The sequence below is a fragment of the Caretta caretta genome, chromosome 10 (assembly GCF_965140235.1).
Source record: "Caretta caretta isolate rCarCar2 chromosome 10, rCarCar1.hap1, whole genome shotgun sequence".
In the NCBI taxonomy this organism is placed as follows: Eukaryota; Metazoa; Chordata; order Testudines; family Cheloniidae; genus Caretta; species Caretta caretta.
This window is the reverse complement of record NC_134215.1, coordinates 32,392,772-32,412,809: the sequence shown is the minus strand read 5'-3', so window position 1 is coordinate 32,412,809 and position 20,038 is coordinate 32,392,772. Positions and strand designations below refer to the sequence as shown.

Sequence of the window (20,038 nt, the reverse complement as noted above, 5' to 3'; positions counted from 1 at the left end):
GGCCGGCGGGGGCAGCAGAGAGGCCCGAGGCCGCTGCCGGCAGAGCCGCCCCGGAGCCCGCCCGGCCATGACCATCGCCGCCCGGCGCCGCCTGCAGATGCCCGGCCTGGCCAAGGTGAGCGGAGCCGGGCCCGCCCCGGGACCCTCAGGCTCGGGCCCGCCCCGCCCCCTCTGCAGCCGGGCAGCCCCGCGATGCCCAGGCCCGGCCCCCGAACTGCAGCGGGGGGTGGCGTGTGCCCGAGTCTGCAGACAGCCGGGTACCCGGGTACCGTCCTGCCCCCACGGCCGCCTGGGCAGTGGGGCTCAGTGTCCCGCACACCGGGTCGGTCCCCCCGGGCTAGCACTGCCCTGCCTCTGTCCTGACCCCCAGGCTCCTCCCCCCCCCCGGGATGCCAGGGCAGCGCCCAGCGCCCTGCCTCTGTTCTGCCCCCCCCCGGGATGCCAGGGCAGCGCCCAGCGCCCTGCCTCTGTTCTGCCCCCCCCCGGATGCCAGGGCAGCGCCCAGCGCCCTGCCTCTGTTCTGCCCCCCCCCCGGGATGCCAGGGCAGCGCCCAGCGCCCAGCGCCCTGCCTCTGTTCTGCCCCACCCCCGGGATGCCAGGGCAGCGCCCAGCGCCCTGCCTTTGTTCTGCCCCCCCCCTGGGATGCCAGGGCAGCGCCCAGCGCCCTGCCTCTGTTCTGCCCCCCCCCCGGGATGCCAGGGCAGCGCCCAGCGCCCTGCCTCTGTTCTGCCCCCCCCCCGGGATGCCAGGGCAGCGCCCAGCGCCCTGCCTCTGTTCTGCCCCACCCCCGGGATGCCAGGGCAGCGCCCAGCGCCCTGCCTCTGTTCTGCCCCCCCCGGGGATGCCAGGGCAGCGTCCTGTCTCTGTCCTGCCCCCCAGGCTCCTCCCCAGCCCCCTGGGATGCCAGGGCAGCACCCAGCACTGCCTCTGTTCGGCCCCCCCTTTCCCCTTGGGATGCCAGGGCAGTACCCAGCGCCCTGCCTGTGTTTTGCTCCCCCTCCCTGTTGGAGGAGGCCTTGCAATTGGGCCCCCTCTCCCAAGTTCTCTTGGCAGCCAGGAGCCATTGCTAGGTCTCTAAAAAATGCTGAGGTTCTGGGAACACAGTGGCAGGCCCAAAAAAACAGCTCCAGGTCCCAAAGCTGGCAAAAAGCCGGGATTGAGGCCCAGGCACTATAGCCCAGGCTGGAGCTTTGGGATCCCACCAGCTCTAAGCAAAAAATGAGATCTTCAGCCCTCCTGGATGCAAGAAAAGCTTGAAAAGATGAGGCAAGTGCTGCCTGTCTGAGTCTGCAGAGAGCCTGAAATAACAGCTCTAAGAGCTGGGACCTGCCTATTCATCTTAGGTCTGACCTCGGCTGCCATCACAAGGGAGAATGGGGCCACAGCATGGTCCGGGGGGGCACCCCAGGACTGTGCCCAGGGCCCTGCATTGCCTTATGAGGGTTTGTTCAAAATCAGATTGCATCCCATCTGCTCCTCTGTTCCCATGGGCTGGGGTAGGGCTGCCTGTCCCCATGTACTCTGTAGCACGGGTTGTGTGTTTATTTTGTCCCCCTCAAAGCAGGGCAGGAATTATTTCCAGGGAGGGAGATTGTTATTTTTCCTGACTCCATCACAGTGGAGCAGGGACACTCGGAAAGTGCCACCCCCCACACTCCCCCAGCCCGTGCTGGTGGCAGCTGGGAATCCAATGGGAGCTGGATTGCTGCTGAAAACACAAATCCTGCATGGGGCTTGGCCGAAGGTCAGTGTCGGCACAGCACTGGCCGAGGGGGTCCCTCGGAGTCGGGCAGTGTCCGCACAGCACAGTCCGAGGGCTGGTCTCTGCCTGCCCGAGGTCTGCGATCCCTGGGGTTTGGGCAGTGTCTGCACAAGCTCTGAGCTCATCTGTGTGATGCTTCTTGGGGGTGCCCAGAGCTGTGAGGCACCTCGCTGTCACCTGCCCTGAGCATGAAGAAGTCTTGTCTGTGCAAGCCGGGGCTCAGCTCCCTGACTCCACCAGCCACGGAGAACACACGCCATCCCCTCCCAGCCGATACAGTACCCACTGGCCCTCGGCAGGTTCACGACAGGCACGCTCTTGCCCTCTGAGCTCTCGCCCTTCAGCAGCAGTGCAGAAGTAAGAGTGGCATGGTATGGAGTGGGGTTTTCACAGCCTGAAATATTTTCCCAGGGGGTTACAGCAATTCCTGCTTTAGATGGTCAGTGGATTCTTGGTAGAGACCTTCCATGCCACCCTGTGGTGACCTGTTTTACATATATCAACCCCTGGGATCCCTGTAAACCCCTATGTTCCCCTGGTGCCATCTGCCAAGGGTCCCAGGGTCACAGTCTGTGCCTACCTGAGGTCGGCCAGTTTGTATTCGCTTGGCACCACTGGAAGCTTTTTGCCTGACTCGTGGAAGGAAATTCTGGGCTAGCCCGCCCCTGGGAAAGTCTCCTCCTGAGTGACCCCATCAGCGAGTGGTGCCTGCCCAGAAGCAGGAGGGCTTGTAGCTCTGCCAAAGTGCTCAGTTATTTTAGTCTGTCTTGTTATAACCCTGGAGGGTCCTGTTACCCAGAGAAACACCCAGTCCCTGTTGGAATCCTACAGAGCTCTTGGCCTCAATAGCATCTTGTGGCAGTGAGTTCCACAGGCTGTGTTGTGTGAGGAACGTTTTCTTTGATCACAGTTGGATTTGTTCCCTTTCAGTGACATTGAATTTCCCTTGTATTACGCGACCAGGAGAAGAGACACTCCCAATCTACCATCTCTAGAGCAGTCAGTATCTGATAGAGGACACGATAACAGACTCTTACCCATCCCCTCTCCAAGGGAACAATCCCAGTCGTTTCAATTGCTCCTCACTTTCTCCAGCCTCTGATCCTTTTCATCGCCCTTTTCTGCACCCCTGGAGCTCTGCCATATCCTGTGTTGAGCTGTGGGACCAGTGCTGCACACCGTGTCCGAACAAGGCCACATCACTGATTTATGTACAGATGTTACAATGCTCCCTGCATCCTTCCCTGCCCTGTGCCCCTGGTTTGTTTTTTTCTCCATAGAGCTGCCCGCAGTGACACCCAAGATTATTTCCCGATGCACGGCCCGGGTCTGCAGGTCACTGGGAGCAGCTTGGGTTATTCCCTCCGTTGTGCATCCCCCGGTATTTGTCCGATCTGAATTGTGCTGCCCACAGGGCCCCACATTCCCCTCTTGTCTCTGCTGTGTGGGGCCGCCCTGCCCGTGGGCAGAGGGGCTGGAACTCTTGCAGTTTGCTGGCCGATCCCATGCTGAGCGGGTGGGGGGAGGAGGAGGGCTGCTGTCCCCCAAGCTAGCGTCTCAGCTGCTCTCTCCCCCAGATGGAGCATGTGATCGTAAGCATGCAGGATCCCGACATGGGCATCAAGATGAGAAACCAGCGCCTGCTGATAACAGTGATCCCACACGCCATGACCGGTGAGTGCTGCCAGACTTCTGGCCTGCCCCCTCCCTGCACGCAGCTCTCGTGCCCCCGGGGCTGTCAGTCATCTGCCTTGCTATCCCCTCTCCTGCCGTGCCATCCCCTCCACTCTGTCGCCCCCCAGCCCGGCCTGAGCCAGTCAGCCCCGGGCACTGGTGACTCAGCGGGGAGACCCTGCCATTGCTCACTGTGCATGTGCCCTGGATATGAGAGCACAGAGCAGCTGTGAGTGTGTGGGAGTGCTAGGGTAATGAGTGTGCCTTGCACTGCAGCTCCCCCCACTGCCATCCTCTGGGCAAGGGCTCTGAGTGTGTTTGGAGTGGGGGGGTGTTGATGTGATTGCACACTGTGTGAGGCATGGGTGATTGGGGAGGGGAGGTTGTGTGATGTGTGTGGAGTGTGCAAGCACGATGGCATGCGCATGGCACTGTAAGTGCACAGTGTGTGTGTGTGTTCAGGCACTGGGGGCTAGCCATGGGTGTGTACACCATGTATATGGTGTGTGTGTGGGAGCACGCACTGTGTGCATGGAGGGGATGCGTGCACCGTGTATGCGATGATCGCTGGGAGTGTTCACTCCATGCATGGTGTGCACTGTGTGGTGATCACTATGGGCACACTCTGCGTGCATGGTGGGGGGGCACACACTTTGTGTGTGGTGATGACTCTAAGCGCACACTGGTGCCTGGGTCGGTGTGCACGGACTGTGTGTGTGGTGATCACTGTGAGCGCACACAGTGTGCACGGTGGGGGTGTGCACAGTGTGTGGTGATCACTGTGAGCTCACACTGCGTGCACGGTGGGGGTGTGCACAGTGTGTGGTGATCACTGTGAGCTCACACTGCGTGCACGGTGGGGGTGTGCACAGTGTGTGGTGATCACTGTGAGCTCACACAGCGTGCACGGTGGGGGTGTGCACAGTGTGTGGTGATCACTGTGAGCTCACACTGCGTGCACGGTGGGGGTGTGCACAGTGTGTGGCTGCTCCCAGCCCACTGAGCTGCACCCTGGACCTGAGAGCACAGGCTCCAAGGAGCAGCTCTGGGGGAGGCTGAGGGTTGGAGGCTCCCAGGCAGCTCCGTGTGGGCAGTGGTGCATGGGGCTGAGTGGGGAGCTGGCTCTGGCCGGGCTGGGTCCTGGTGTGCTCACTGCTGCTGGCCTGGCAGGCACAGAAAAGAGCGGCTGGGGCTGGGTGGGGTCCAGCACAGGCAGGGACAAGGAGGCCAGCAGCCCTTCCCCACTCCTATCTGACCCTGACTGCCCCACCCCCACATCACCCCCTGGTCACAACCCCCTTCCTCGCTCCCCGTCCCTCCCTTGGCCCTGACCTCCCGTCAGCCCTGCATCACCCCTCCCCCCTGGCCCTGACTGCCCCATCCCTGCATCACCACTGTCCCCCTGGTCCTGACATCCTCTCACCCCTGTGTTACTCCCCTGTCCCACCCCACCCATGTGTCAGCCCCGCAGCTATGACCCTCCCCGGCCCCCATGTCACCCCCTTGACCTGCCTCCCCACCCTTGCATCACTCCCCTGGCTGTCCCCTTACCCTACCCCCTTGCTACCCCTCCCAGCCCTGATCCCCTCCCCACTCCCGCATCTCTGCCCCTGCCCCACCCCCGCCTCACCCCCTGGGCTTGCCCCTGCCCCACGCCTGTGTCACCTTTATACACAGGTGTGGGGATTGTGTCAACGCCCCTCACTTCTGACTCGCTGTCCCCTGTGCTTGCAGTTTGGCACCCCCCCCCCCGAGGATGGGGCACCCCTTACCTCATGGGTGACAGTGCCCGGCTGTGCCAGCACCAGTCCCCGCCCAGCTGTGCTGGCCCAGGGCAGCGCCGCCAGCCGGCCCGGTCTCCTGTCTGAGACAGCTCGCCCCCTAATGCCGGGCACTCCTGTCCCCCAGGTAACGACATCGTGGAGTGGCTCATCCAGAAGTACGCCATCTCCGAGGAGGGTGAGTGTCCCTGTCCCCCCCCCCCCCCCCGACAGGCACTGTGCCATTGGTGTCAGGCCCCCCACCCCTACAGGACAGGTATTCAGAGACTGTATCCCTGCAGGGGGCGGGGGGCAGATGAGACCCACTCACTTCCTTTGCAGAACTTGTAGACGTGAGCTCTGCCAACTCCCCTACTGGGCCAAGGCAATGCCAGGCCCCGATCTGGCCCCTGTATCGCCAGGCTGCCTCATCAGGATGCTTGCCCAAGCCACCCCCCTCTTCTCCCCATAGAGCCTGGTGTGCTGCCAGGGGCGCAGCAGGCACGGGAAAGAGCCTCGCTAGGTCTGCATTAGCCTGCCCCAGGGCTGGCCCAGCCAGGCCTCTCCCGGAGCCTGTGAGGTAGGCAGCTCTCCCGGCTGCTGCCGCCGGGTCTGAGCCCCAGAGCGCAGGGAAGGGGCTGCAATGCAGCGGGTGCAGAGGTACAGTTCAACCAGCGTGAAGGCCAAGAATGAGCCACCAAAGTCAGGGTGCTGTGGGGTGACATGGCTCCCATGGCCAGCCTGGCCCAGCCTGTCTGCTGGACCGTCTCCCTGGTGCCCATCCTCAGAGCCTCTGGGACCGCTTAGCTGCGGGCACATTGACCTAAAAGTGGAGCGAGAGAGAGAGAGATGCCCAGTAACACTCAGTGGACTTAAACTGCAGCCACTTCAGGGGTGGGGTATGGTGGCTGCCTGCCTTGTGCAGTGCAGCAGTGAGGCAGGCATGTCCAGGCCAAGATATGCCCCCCCCACCCCCAACTGGGATATGAATCTCTGTTTCCAGCCTGGGTGCTGAGGGCACAGAACCGTCCCCGCCAGCATGGTGTGTGGGGCCCATGTTACTGCCGCCATGGGCAGCGTCTCCCCCTCAGTGTTTCCCTGGCCTGGCAGTCAGCTCCCCTCCAAGAGAGCTGTGGCTGGGGGCTGCCAATCGGGCCTGGGGCTGGCCCCAGCTCTGAGGAGGGAGTGGGTGCTACGAATCCCGATCTGCAGTCCCATGGCCGCAGTGGCGGGGAGAGATCGTCCAGCAAAGAAAGGATCTGGCCAAAGTGATTTAAACACCTCAGACTGCCTGGCCTCTAGCCCAGCAGACATAGCCAGGGCCTACTGCCCACTGGCTTACCAGGGGGGCGGGGGCATAGCAGGCCGAGTGGGGTTTGATGTCCCCTGACCTCTGTGTGCTGCTTGGCTTTGCCTGCTCAGTGGGATGGGAGCAGCCAGCCCGGTTTATGTTCCCTCCTTCCCCATGGCGCAGGGGGCGAGCCCACACGATGGTGAGCTGTGCTCTGGACCCAGAGGGAGGGAGCAAGGGTAGACAGTGCTGGGGTTCTGGCACCCAGAGGGACGCCCCCTTTGTCCCCAACCAGGTGTGCGCTGTCCCTGGGACAGGGTTAGGAGCTAATGGGAATGGGCCACTCAGCACCTTGGCCCCCAGCCGCGAGCCGCCAGCACTGACAGTTTCCGGCCAGCTCCCTGGCAGGCTTTATCTGACCCCACAGCGTTCCTAGGGCCCTGCTCTCTCCTATAACCAGCCCTGCCCCCCAAGGGAACTCCTGTTCTGCGTTCCCAGCCCCTGCCTCCCTGTACTCCAGCCTCCCCACATCTGCCAGAGCAGCACAGCCAGCAGGAGGTGGTTCTGGGTTGGTCTGGCTCTTGGGGAGCCGGGCACTCCCCATGTTAGCAGGCAGGGTTCACCCACCCAGCAGCTCCTCATGGCTGCACCACCAGGCAGCTGCCCAGCCAGGCGGGGTCAGAGCTCCCAGCTGCCCTGCTTTGGGGCTGGACCAGGTGCAGTGAAACGCAGAGAGCTGAGTGGGGGACTGGGCTGTGGTCTGGGCGCAGCTTGGGCAGGGGAGAGCCAGCTGCTGCAGAGTCCCCATCTGGGCTGCCCTGCGAGCATTTTGGGCTCCCAGCACCGGGACCCAGCTGGGGACAGTCACCACCACTGCCCCCCGAATGGCCCCGGCTGCTGTGAAAGCTCTGCACCCCGCTACCTGCAAGTCCTTGCCCTGGCCACACTTGGCTGGGTGGCCCCTGCCATGCCTGCGGGAGGGCCTGGTGCAGCTGGCACTCGCCATGGGCAGGGAGCACTTGGACCAGGCGTTCCTGGGCAGAGAACACCCCTCTCCCCTGGGCTTGCTGGAGTGGGCTTGTGTGAACGCCATGGGGAGGGGCTGCGTTCTCTTGCTCTGGGAAAGCAGGGACCCTCCTTTATTTCTCTGCTTGGAACCTGCTGCTTTCATCTTTGTGTCTTTGCCCCATTCTTGCCCTTCCCTCTTGTCCTGACCCCGTGCTGGGCTCTGCCCGTCTCCCCCGCTTCACCCCACCCCCTGTTGCACAGCTCTGGGTGGAGCAGGGCCATGGGGCCTGGAGGCCAAGCTGTCTTTGGGACGTGCTCTGCTGGCTGATGAAAGGGACCAGAAGCTCTGTCCCCACCTTGGGCACAGCCTCATAGCCAGCAGGTGGGGCTGTGCTGGGGCTGAATCGTGATGGGCTCTTGCTGGGTTGTGCTGTGGGCTCTGCGCCAGGCTGGGCTCCTCGGGATGGCAGCAGCCCTGGTGCAGGCAGGTCCCATCTGCTCTTCTGGGCCCCTGGGAACCGGCGTGCAGACTGGCATGTTCAGGGCACCATCCTTCCATCCTCTCTCCCGCGCTCAGCCCTGATCGTCTCAACAGCCAAGAGGTCAGGGAGGAGGTGCGGGGCTCTTCTCTGCAATGGCTGTGAGGAGCCCTGCAGAGCAATGCTGGCTAGATACTGCTGATCCCTGGTGACAGGGGCTCTCTGGCTCTCCAGCCAGGCTGGGGGCATGGCTCCAGGGGCAGCCCACCCGGCTCATTAGGTAAGTGGGCTGCACTTGAGCCAGCAGCATGCGCGGGTTTCGCTACACACCTGAAGAAGGATTTCAGGGAAACTGAGGCACCGCGTGGGGATGGAAGAGGCTCTGGTGCAGGTGGGAGGCGCAGGCCCAGCGCGGGGCAGAAGGGAGCTGCCCCCTCCTCTCCTAGCCCCCAGTTACGCTCTCTCCTGCAGAGTCCCTGCATCTCGGCAACCTCCTTGTGAAGCATGGCTACATCTACCCCTTAAAGGACCCCCGCAGCCTGGTGCTCCGGGCCGACGACTCCCCCTACAGGTTCCAGGTAGGCCTGTTCCCAGTGAAGCGCTCGCTCTAGGTTTCTTTATGCCCCCAACATACTGAGCTGTGCCAAGGGCAGGCCCTGCAGAGACTGGGGCTGGCAGCCAGTATGTGCCCGTTGCACCGTCCCTGTAGGGCATGGCATCAGGCTAATGTTACCCACCTAGAGGGTCCTGCCCGGAGCCTAGGCCGTAGCACGGGCACTCTGCTCTATGACTGAATCCAGGGCCCACCCAGCCTGCCTGGCTCTTCTCCTTTATCACGCTAGCGGGTCAATCCTAGCTGGACAGGGCTATGTACAGGGTGAGTGAGCCACCTGGGAGCGGGCTCCCTGCCCCCCTCATGTGGGACGTGCCACCTGCCGCCTAGGCTCTGTTCTCACCCCGGGAAGCACCGCCCGAGCCCGGCCCAGCAGCAGCAGCCTCTTGCTGGCCAGTGAGGGCTGTCACACCCCAGCACCCAGGAGGGCGCACTCCCTGCAGGGTTGGGGACAGGGAGTTTAAAGGGGCCCAGCCCAGGTGAGTGCCCTTTGGAGAGGACCAGCCTGAGGAGCATGATGTGTGACAGCACCATGCTCAGTGGGAAGCGGCTGCAGAGCCCTTGTCATGTGGTTTGACAGAGCCCGGCCTGGGGCCTGCGAGTGGCACTAACTCCCATCGATGCGGGGACCATGGGAGTGAGACCCCAGCTTTAGGGCTGTTCCAGCCTCGTGGGCACTGGACAGGTAGCACCCCTGCACTGCTCCATTGTGCCCCTGCAGATGCCCAGGGCTGGGGGCGCTGCAGGAGCAGCTGTGGAGGGAGAGTCTCACATCCTGGCAGAGACCCCTTTGGCAGGGAGCCCCAGTGAATGTGAGCAGGCACCTTCTGAAATCTCCCAGGATGCACTGTTTCTGAGCACAGCGGGACGCGTCCCCAGAGGCAGGCTGGCGGGCATGCAGGGAAGTCTGCTGTGCTCTGCCTGTGAGCAGAGGGGCTGCACGACTGGGGCTCACCAGGTGCTGCCCGGCTGGCTGGGCTGTGTCCTGTAGCTGTGACCAGAGAAGCCCAGCCCGTGGAGAAGGGCTGTCCTGAGGGCATCTGCTCCCACATCTCTGGCCTGGAGCTTTCCCGCAGTTTCCCCAGGAGCCTGGTTGTTGGCGGTGTTGATCTGGCTCATTACCAGACCCATCCCCAGCCCAGTGAGTCCTGGCACAGATCCTTCCCCAGTGGGGCCAGGGCCAGCAACCCACCCTCGCAGCTCCCGCTCAGTGTCTGTCTCTGTCTGTCCACAGACTCCTTATTTCTGGACAAGCTCCAAGTGGCCGGCCACAGAACTGGATTATGGTGGGTGTCGTCTCTCCCTGCCCCACGCAGCGTACAGGCTGCCTGGCTCATCAGGCCTGTCTCCATGGCCAGGTTCTGGCAGCAGCCAGGGTTGCCCTGTGCCCCTTGCCCTCCCTGCTCACCCCCTATCTGCAGGAAACACGGCTCTGGGGTGCAGGCTGCCAGCTGCCATGTGAGCAGGGAAGGCCCCGTCCCAGCGTGGTGTCCGTGGGCCTTGTAGTTCCCCAAGCCGGTGCCCCCCCCTCCATTGGGACATGCTGTGTTTGACTCCTGTTCCCCAGAGTCCCATCTGGGGGAAACGTAGCCAGAGCCCAGGGCTGGAGGCCTGGTGTCCTGCCTTCTGATCTTGGCCCTGAGGGCATGGGCAAGCCCCTGACCCTGCCTGATGCCATCCTCCTAGTACAGAGGGGAAAAGGTCTCCCCTGGGGGGGCATGGGCAAAAGGGAACGGGCGCCCATTAGCATGACTCCTCCTGAGAGATCAAAGCCGAGGCAGTGCCAGGCCCAGGCTGCCAGGGCCACCCAGCTCTGTGGCCATGGGCTCCCCCTCCTCAAGGGCTCCCCACCCTGACACAGCCCTTCTTCCTCACTGCAGCAATCTACCTGGCAAAGAAGAACATCCGCAAGCAGGGTGACCTGATAGACCACGAGAAGGTATGAGCTCTGCCCATTGCAGTCCATCACAGCCCTGTGGGGCACAGGGATGGGGGGGGAGGGGGGCAGGGAACTGAGCGTCCGCCCAGGAGAGATGTCAGCAAATCCGAACCCGCTTTAGGTCACAAGTGCAGTGAGTTTGAGCTTAGCCCCTAGTGGACATTTGTCTCACCTGAGCCACTTCTGAGTCTCTCCTTAACACAAGCCCATGTCTGAAATATGGGGGGTTGGGATTAAGGGGCATGGGTGGAGCTGTGGTGGGAGCCCAGGATGGGACAGCAGGGGGCTGTGGACGGTCAGGGAGCAGATGAGGGGAGTCAATGGATTGGGAGTCCTGGTGAGCTTAGGAGGCTGCAGGCAGAGGCAGCGCTGGAGAGCCCTTTGAATTTGGGTTTGGGGGCCCCACACCCCTGCTTGGCATGGGTCCGTCTGGGGAGCCCTGTGGGGGAAGGGCCAGCCCAACTGACTGCCTTTTACACTCGCTTTAGGATAACTACAACCTGCTGCACAAGAGGATCAATCACACCTGGGATTTTGTGGTGATGCAGGCACGGGAGCAGCTCCGGTGAGTCCCATCCAGTGGACCGAACCCCAGCACTGCAGCATGGCTGGGGGGAGCCCAGGCCCAAGTAGTGCTTTGCCCACCCATGTTGGCTCAGCTGGCATCAGTATGCCCAGGGCTGTGGCAATTTGATGACCTCTGCTGCAGAGTCACGCTGCAAAGTGACCAGTAGGGGGTGCTGTATGTGTTGGGGGCTCGGCACTCACTGGCACCCAGGCCCATCCCCGCGTGGCCTCCCAAAATCATGGGCTCCCCAGGTCCAAACAGAACCATGAGCACTAATGCCAAGCTGTGTGCCTGTGCCCACTGGCAGTCTGAGCCCATAGGCCAGTCACCCAGTACCTTGGGCAGTCATTAGCACCAGTGCCCGCCTACCCTCTGAGTGGATCATCTCACACCCGCTTTGCCCTAGCGTGAATGGCTGAGCAGGGCGCAGACCCAAAGGAATCTGGCCAGGGTGAGCTGTGTCTGTGAAGCACAGATGATCTGAATTCCAGTGGTTGCATTGTTAACAGTTTCCCTGCTGATCTACCCTTACAAACCTCCTCCCACCCTTCCCAGCTGCCCTCACCCCCAGCTTCCCCGGGCCACTTCCACCAGGGAGCCCGTGGGGCCTGGACACTAAGCCGTTGCTGAGTGCTGAGAATGAACCCAGCACAGTGGGGCGGGAAATCCTTCCAGCCGGGCACTGGCGAGTGACCACCGCAGGGACGGCCCGACAGACTGGAAGGGCCTCGGGCCCAGCTAGCGGCTGCTCACGGCCTGGCCAGCTCCCTCCCGCCGCCTCCTGGGGCAGGTGCTGGGAGTGGCTGCTCAGAGGCTGCAGTGTTTCTGCCCTGGTGCCTGGGGGCAGGGCCAGCTGTAGGGGCTTGTCGCCCAGGTCAGTGCCCAACCCAACCACAACCACAGCTTGGCTGAGCGAAGCAGGGACTGCGGTGTCCAAGCACTGGAGCCCAGGGCGGCTCTGCCTGAGCATGGCGTTTGGGAGGAAGGCCGAGGGAGCTGCCAATCTTGGCAGGACTATTATGGAGCCAGGCGGGTACGTTCAAGCACTGGACATGAGTGCGGGCACCCCTCTGGGCGAGGCAGGGCCTGGAGCTTCCATTGCCCCACATGGGGGAAGGCCAAGGCCTGGCATGATTCTCCTACCCTCCCTCCCCTGGAGGTGCCAGAAGCCGTCTGCCCTGCAGGGAGGGGGGAGTGTTGACCTGGGAATGTGCCCTGGGGATGGGAGACCTGCGAGCCTGTAACCTGAGCCAGGAAGGGGAGGGGGAGGTAACACCTCTGCCCAGGAATGTGAAGACAGGCTGCAGGAGAGAGCCTGCTGGGGGGGGGGTTTAGTTTCAGTTTGGAGCTGGGTGGAGGAACACAGGGAACCCCAGGACTGGGATCTAAGCTCCCTGCTCCCCCAGAAGGACTTGACTGAGGGGTCCTGGGTGTACCCACAAGCTCTGTTTTGGACTGTGTTCCTGTTGTCCAACAAACCTTCTGTTTTACTGGCTGGCTGAGAGTCTCAGTGAATCCCTGGAAGAGGGGTGCAGGGCCTGGACTCCCCCACACTCCGTGACAACTGGTGGCAGTGGTGGGATGTCCTGCACCCCGTGAATGGCGCTTCCTGCAGTAAGTGACTGGGGAACAGTAAAACGAAGGGGGATTGACGGGGACCGGGCGTGCTGAAGATTCAGAGAGAGACGGTTTCATGGGGCGGTTAACCCCTGGGAGTGTGTGACCAGAGAGAAGGACTTTTGCAGTAACAGGATCCCCCGGGGGATCGCAGCGAGCAGTCCCAGGGGCGGAGGAGTCTGCAGCTCGACCCTGGCAAAGAGGTGGTGACCTCAAGAAGGACTGGCACATGAGGGGCTTTTCCTGGAAACCGTAGAAAGCTGCCCGGCCTGCGAGTGGCCAGCAGGGAGATGTACGCTAAACGCCTTAAGAGTGACCTGGTGGAGCTGTGCAGGCAGAGGGGGCTGCGCATCGGGAGGTCCACCAAGGAACAGCTGATTGCCCAGTTGGAGGAGAGGGATCGCTTGGATGACCCGATCCCTGCCCCTGAGGGAAGCCGCCCGGCGGCGTGGGTCCTGGGGCCTGACCAGGCTGGGAGGGGTCAGACTGCTGCCCAGGACATCCCGAGACCCTTCCTACCTATGCCTGGGGGAGGGGTTGGGGGAAGCCCAGCGAATACCGAGGGCACCCTGACCACGGCAGCCAGCAGGGGATCCTCCCGGCGAAGCTCCCCATCCTTGGAGCGGAGGCAGCTGGAATGGGAGAGGGAGATGAAAATGAGGGAGCTGGAGGATCATGAAAAACAACGTCAACATGAGGAGAAACAACGTCAACATGAGCAGAAGGAGAAGGAGAGGGAACGTCAGGAGAAGGAGAAACAAAGACAGCATGAACTGGAGCTGGCCAGGCTGAGGAGCAGTGGGGCCCCAGCTGCGGTGAGTGCGGGGGGACCCAAGACTGCAAGGAACTTTGATAAGTGCTTCCTGGCCCAGCATAAGGAGGGGGAGGACACAGATAGCTTCCTGACTGCCTTTGAGAATGCCTGCGAGCTGCACAGGGTTGACCCTGCAGACAAGCTCCAGTTTCTCACCCCCTTACTGGACCCCAAAGCCGTGGAGGTGTACAGCCGAATGACAGGGCCGGAGGCTGGGGACTACGAACTGTTCAAACAGGCCCTGCTCAGTGAGTTTGGGCTGACCCCCGAGATGTACCGGAGAAGGTTCCGGAGTCAGCGTAAAACGCCTGAGGTCACCTACCTACAACTGGTCAACCGGATGCAGGGGTATGCCTGCAAGTGGACATCTGGGGCCCAAGCTAAAGAGGACCTGCTTGACCTAATTGTACTGGAGCAACTGTATGAACAGTGCCCTTCCGACCTGAGGCTGTGGTTGGTGGACAAAAAGCTAGAGAACCCCCAGCACGCAGGGCAGCTGGCCGACGAGTTTGTGAACAGTCGGTCAGTGGGTAGCAGGGAGGAGTCCCAAAAGAACAGGCAGAGGGGCACGATGCAGAGAGAGAGTCACCAGGGGGCCTCCCAGCGGGGAAATAGGGAGAACCCCCTCGCAAGGGGAACGCCTGGCGTCGGGCCCCTCCAACCCGCTCGAGGGGACCAACATGACCTGAGCTGCTATCACTGTGGCCAGAGAGGCCACGTACAGACCCAGTGCCCCGGGCTCAGGGACAAATTGAGCAGACCCAACCTACCCAGGGTTAACTGGGTAGGGACTCAGCTGGACGAGGGGCAGACGACCCAGGCAAGGGGGGCTGCCAGCTTACCACCTGCTCCGGAGGGAAGAGTACCCCAGGCCAGCTCCGCCAGAGGGCTGGAGGCTCTGGACTCAGGGTGCTCGGTTTACAGGGTGGGCGCGGGGCTGACCCTCCGGAGAGAGTGCCTTGTTCCCCTGGAGGTGGATGGGAGGAAGGTCAGTGGGATACGGGCGCGGAGGTGACGCTGGCCCGGCCCGAGGTGGTGGCCCCAGATCGGGTGGTGCCCAACACCTACCTGACCCTGACATGGGTGGGCGGGACCCCATTTAAGGTACCTGTGGCAAGGGTATACCTGAAATGGGGGGCCAAGGAGGGCCCCAAGGATGTGGGGGTACACCACCATTTGCCCACTGAAGTTTTGATGGGGGGAGACCTAGAGGACTGGCCAAGCAAGCCCCAGACCGCCCTGGTTGTGAGCCGTAGCCAGAGCCGGCGAGGGGCACTGCGCCCTGACCTTGGGGAGGGTACCACACTGGAGGCGCAGGACCCTACCCTGGTGGGGAGGGAGCGCCGAGGGGCATGGCTTAGAGAGGCTGAGGCCTCAGACCTGGCCACTGAGGGGGAACCGGGCCCCATCCCTTCCCCAGCCGCTGAGTTCCAGGCCGAGTTGAGGAAAGACCCCTCCTTGCAGAAGCTCAGGGACCTGGCTGACCTCAGTGTGGGACGGACCATGAGGAGAGGCTGCCAGGAGAGGTTCCTGTGGGAGAAGGGGTTCCTGTACTGAGAATGGGCTCCCATAAGGGAAGTAGAGTCCTGTGGGATCAGGAGGCAGCTGGTGGTCCCCCAGAAGTATCGCCGCAAGCTCCTGTACCTGGCCCATGACATCCCCCTCGCAGGGCACCAGGGAATCCGGCGCACCCGGCAGAGGTTGCTACAGAACTTTTACTGGCCCGGGGTCTTTACCACGGTCCGGCAGTATTGCCAATCCTGTGACCCCAGTCAGAGGGTGGGGAAGGCCCGGGACAAGGGGAAAGCGGCTTTGAGACCTTTGCCCATCATAGAGGAGCCTTTCCAGAAGGTGGCCATGGACATCGTGGGGCCTCTCAGCAAGACGACCCGGTCGGGGAAGAAATACATTCTGGTGGTGGTAGATTTTGCCACCCGCTACCCCGAGGCAGTGCCCTTAGCTTCCATTGACGCAGACACCGTGGCAGATGCGCTCCTGACCATTTTCAGCCGAGTGGGGTTCCCCAAGGAAGTCTTGACAGACCAAGGCTCCAACTTCATGTTGGCCCTGCTCCGGTGCTTGTGGGAGAAATGTGGGGTGAGGCACGACTGGGCCTCAGCTTATCACCCCCAGTCCAATGGGCTGGTGGAGAGGTTCAATGGGACGCTAAAGATGCTGCTGAAAACCTTTATGAACCAGCACCTGCAGGATTGGGACAAGTACTTACCTCACCTGCTGTTCGCGTACAGGGAGGTGCCCCAGGAGTCTACCGGATTTTCGCCTTTCAAACTGTTATATGGAAGGAGGGTGAGGGGCCCCCTGGAACTGATGAGAGACGAATGGGAGGGGAAGGCCACTCCCGATGGAGAGTCAGTGGTGGAGTATGTCCTGATCTTCTGAGAGAGACTGGCTGAACTCATGGGCCTGGCCAGGGAGAATCTGGCCCGAGCCCAGAAGAAGCAGAAGGTCTGGTATGACTGCACGGCGCGGGCCCGTGCCTACGCCACCGGGGATCAGGTGATGGTTCTCATCCCTGTGAGAAAGAACAAACTACAGGCCGCCTGGGAGGGCCCTTTCAAGGTCGTCAAGCAGCTCAATGAGGTAAACTATGTGGTGGAGCTGTCGAACCGGGCGCACCACCGCCGGGTGTACCATGTGAATATGATGAAGCCATATTATGCCAGGTGGAATGTGGTGTTGGCCGTGTGTGGACAGTGGGAGGAGCAGGGAGATGACCCTTTAGTAGATCTATTCCCTGGGACCAGAGCTGGTTCCCCCCTGGAAACAATTCCCCTCTCGGATCAGCTAACCCCTGCCCAGCAAGCTGAGGTCAGGGGGGTGCTGCATCCGTACCGACAGCTGTTTTCCAACCAGCCTGGACGCACTAATCTGACTAATGCAGACAGGGTCGCACCCGCCGATAAGATGCTCCCCCTTCCGAGTCACAGGGAAAACTGCTCAGGACCTGGAAAGAGAGGTCCGGGACATGCTGGCTCTGGGGGTGATCCAGCCATCTGCCAGCCCTTGGGCCTTGCCGGTGGTGCTGGTCCCCAAAAAGGATGGGTCGGTCCGGTTCTGTGTGGACTATCGGAAGCTCAATGCCATCACTGTATCTGATGCCTACCCCATGCCCAGACCGGACGAGCTCCTAGACAAGCTGGGAGGAGCTCGGTACCTTACCACCATGGACCTTACAAAGGGCTACTGGCAAGTGCCGCTGGATGCAGAGGCTCGGCTGAAATCGGCCTTTATCACCCCTCTGGGGCTCTATGAGTTCCTGACCCTGCCTTTCGGCCTCAAGGGAGCGCCGGCCACCTTCCAGCGCCTAGTGGACCAGCTACTGAGGGGGATGGAGAGTTTTGCCGTGGCGTATATTGATGACATCTGTGTCTTTAGCCAGACCTGGGAGGACCACGTGTCCCAGGTTAGCCAAGTGCTGGACCGACTCCAGGGGGCTCGGCTGACTGTAAAAGCGGAGAAGTGCAAGGTGGGGATGGCTGAAGTATCTTACCTGGGCCATCGGGTGGGGAGCGGCCGCCTAAAGCCGGAACCAGCCAAGGTGGAGGTGATCAGAGACTGGCCCGCTCCCCACACCAAAAAGCAGGTCCAAGCCTTTATTGGGATGGCAGGATACTACCGAAGATTTGTGCCCCACTTTAGCGCCATAGGCACCCCCATCACAGAGCCGTGCAAGAAGGGGAAGCCAGATAAGGTGGTCTGGACCGAGCAGTGCCAGGAGGCTTTCCGGGCGCTGCAGGAGGCTCTGGTCAGTGGCCCAGTTCTGGCAAACCCAGACTTTGACAAGCCCTTTGTGGTGTTCACCGATGCCTCAGACACAGGACTGGGGGTGGTGTTAATGCAGGAGGATGAAAAGGGGGAGAGACACCCCATCGTGTACCTGAGCAAGAAGTTGCTACCCCGGGAGCAACACTACGCGGCCATCGAGAAGGAGTGCCTGGCCATGGTGTGGGCCCTCAAGAAACTAGAGCCCTATCTCTTCGGGCGACACTTCACCGTCTACACCGACCACTCTCCCCTGACCTGGCTGCACCAGATGAAAGGAGCCAACGCCAAGCTCCTGAGATGGAGCCTGCTCCTGCAGGATTACGACATGGACGTGGTCCACGTGAAGGGAAGTGCCAACCTGATAGCGGATGCGCTGTCCCGGAGAGGTGGCCCCAAACTTCCCCAAGTCACTGGTCAGCGTGACCCCGCTCAGTACAGTCTCGAAGGGGGGAGAGATGTGACGATGTGACGCAGCAGGGAGGGGGGAGTGTTGACCTGGGAATGTGCCCTGGGGATGAGAGACCTGAGAACCTGTAACCTGAGCCAGGAGAGGGAGGGGGAGGTAACACCTCTGCCCAGGAATGTGAAGACTGGCTGCAGGAGAGAGCCTCCTGGGGGGGGTGGGAGGGGGGTTTAGTTTCAGTTTGGAGCTGGGTGGAGGAACACAGGGAACCCCAGGGCTGGGGTCTAAGCTCCCTGCTCCTCCAGAAGGACTTGACTGAGGGGTCCTGGGTGTACCCACAAGCTCTGTTTTGGACTGTGTTCCTGTTGTCCAACAAACCTTCTGTTTTACTGGCTGGCTGAGAGTCTCAGTGAATCCCTGGAAGAGGGGTGCAGGGCCTGGACTCCCCCACACTCCGTGACACCTGCTGGCTAAGGGGTTGGTGTGAGCGGCTGCCCCTGGCAACGCCGTGCTCTGATGCTACCCTTCTATTGACAGGGCAGCCAAGCAGCGACGGAAGGGGGATCGTATCGTCATAGACTGCCAGGAGCAGGCCTACTGGCTGGTCAACAGGCCCCCGGTAAGGCCATGCCGGCCCAGAGCCCTGGGGCCCCTCATAGCAGGAGGGTGCACGCCTTGGTGGGGCTGCTGGGGAGCCCTGAGGGTGGCAGGAGGACCCATGAGGTGGGGTGAGGTGCACTGGCAGGGTGGGATCCCCGGTTGTGGAGGGGTAAGGTGCGCCAGCAGGATGGGACCCCCGGGGTAAGGTGATGGGACAGGACCCCCAGGGTGGGGCAGGGTAAGGCATTCCAGCAGGGCGGGACCCCTGGTATGGTGTGTGGGGTGGGGTGAGGCGTGCCAGCAGGGCAGGACCTGCAGGGCAGGGCAGAGGGGCGGGACCCTCAGGGTGGGGCCCACAGGGTAGGGTGGCAGGGCAGGACTCCCGGGGTAGGGTGGTGGAGTGGGGCAGGGTGAGGTGAGGTGTGCCGGCAGGGCAGAACCCTCAGAACAGAGCAGGGCGGTGGAGCAGGACCCCCAGGGTGGGCCCTCAGGGTGGAACAGAGGGTGGGGCGGGACCCCCTGGGGTGGGATGGGACCCCAGGGCAGAGCAGAAGACAGGGTGGGTCATGATGGTGGGGCAAAGCCCCTGGGGTGGAGCAGGGCAGGGGCGGGGTGTGCTGGCAGGGTGGGACCCCCGAGATGGGACAGTGGGGCAGGACCCCTGGGTGGGTCGGGGCATGCTGGTTGGGCAGAGCCCCTGGGGAGGAGTGGGGTGAGACGTGGCTGGCAGGGCAACCCCCCGGAGGTGGGGCATGGCCAGCCTTGTGTGGTGGGGTGACAGCTGCATTCCAGTCCCTTCTCCAGCCATGGGACAGGCACACCACGCCTGCCTCACTGCCACAGCCGCCCTGAGTGCCATCGGTGCTGGGCATGAGCCCCGCACATCCCCTGTAGGGAAAGGAGCTGGGCCATAGCAGAGCTGAGGGCAGACATCTGCAGAGGCTGGGCGGGGCGGTGAGGGGGAATTCTCAGGGACCCTGGCATCCGGCCCCTGGGACTCAGCCTCCCAGCCTGTCGGAGTCAGCCTGGCTGAGACATGGGCCCTGCGGAGCCCACCTTGGGGGGCAGGGGGCTGTCCCATCATTGCCTGTGCTGGCAGCTCAGAGTCCCACTGAGGCCTCCCTCCATGAGACCTCCGGGGAGCCCCATCTGCCCCGACCCCCACAGGGTCAGGTGCTGGCTCCAGGCAGTGAGTGAGGAGCCTAGAGGCCACCCGCCTGCCCTGGTGCTGCCTGCTGGCAGCGACTGCCCCAGCTAGGCGTGCATCAGCCCCTCCCCTCCCTGCCCACCAGAGGGCACTGGCTTTCTGGGCAGCCCTCCAGTGCTCTGAGGGGCACCCAGCCTGGTACCACTACGAGCCTGGTAGCCCTGGAAGGGGGTAGCCGTCCCTCCCCTGGCAGGGCTTAACCCCTGTGTCATGGTGTGATGAGGCTGCAACTCACCAGGGCATGGGCAGCAGCTGGGGGCTGGCGCAGGGAAGAGCCCCCTCAATGGCAGGGAAGCTGGGGCTGCTCCCCCCACTCCGTGCTGGCTGGTTCCGAGCACCTCACTCCACGAATCCCGCACCCCCACAGAGCTCAGCACCGCAGAGGGTGGGTCTCCTTTCCCCAGCCGTGCAGCACAGTGGGGCACACACAGCCCTGTGCCAGCTCCCTGCAGCTCTGCCCAGGAGCGCAGCTCCCCTCTCAACCCCCCAGGCCAGCTGCCCCCATGCCCGGCCTGG

At 62.5% G+C, this 20,038-nt stretch overlaps 1 protein-coding gene across 3 annotated transcripts in view; it reads left to right on the top strand.

The window, feature by feature from the left end:
* Positions 1–20,038, top strand: part of RGS11 (regulator of G protein signaling 11) — a 31,487-nt gene continuing 11,449 nt past the window's right edge. For 2 of the 3 annotated variants that reach the window (XM_048866618.2, XM_048866617.2), the window contains exons 1-8: positions 1–115; positions 3,341–3,437; positions 5,346–5,396; positions 8,447–8,553; positions 9,823–9,874; positions 10,469–10,527; positions 11,016–11,092; positions 18,253–18,334. In XM_048866618.2, coding sequence (XP_048722575.2) covers positions 68–115; positions 3,341–3,437; positions 5,346–5,396; positions 8,447–8,553; positions 9,823–9,874; positions 10,469–10,527; positions 11,016–11,092; positions 18,253–18,334 — 573 coding nt within the window. In that variant the 5' untranslated portion in view covers positions 1–67. The remainder of the gene's footprint in view (positions 116–3,340; positions 3,438–5,345; positions 5,397–8,446; positions 8,554–9,822; positions 9,875–10,468; positions 10,528–11,015; positions 11,093–18,252; positions 18,335–20,038) is intronic. The other variant, XM_048866616.2, reaches the window with a different exon arrangement.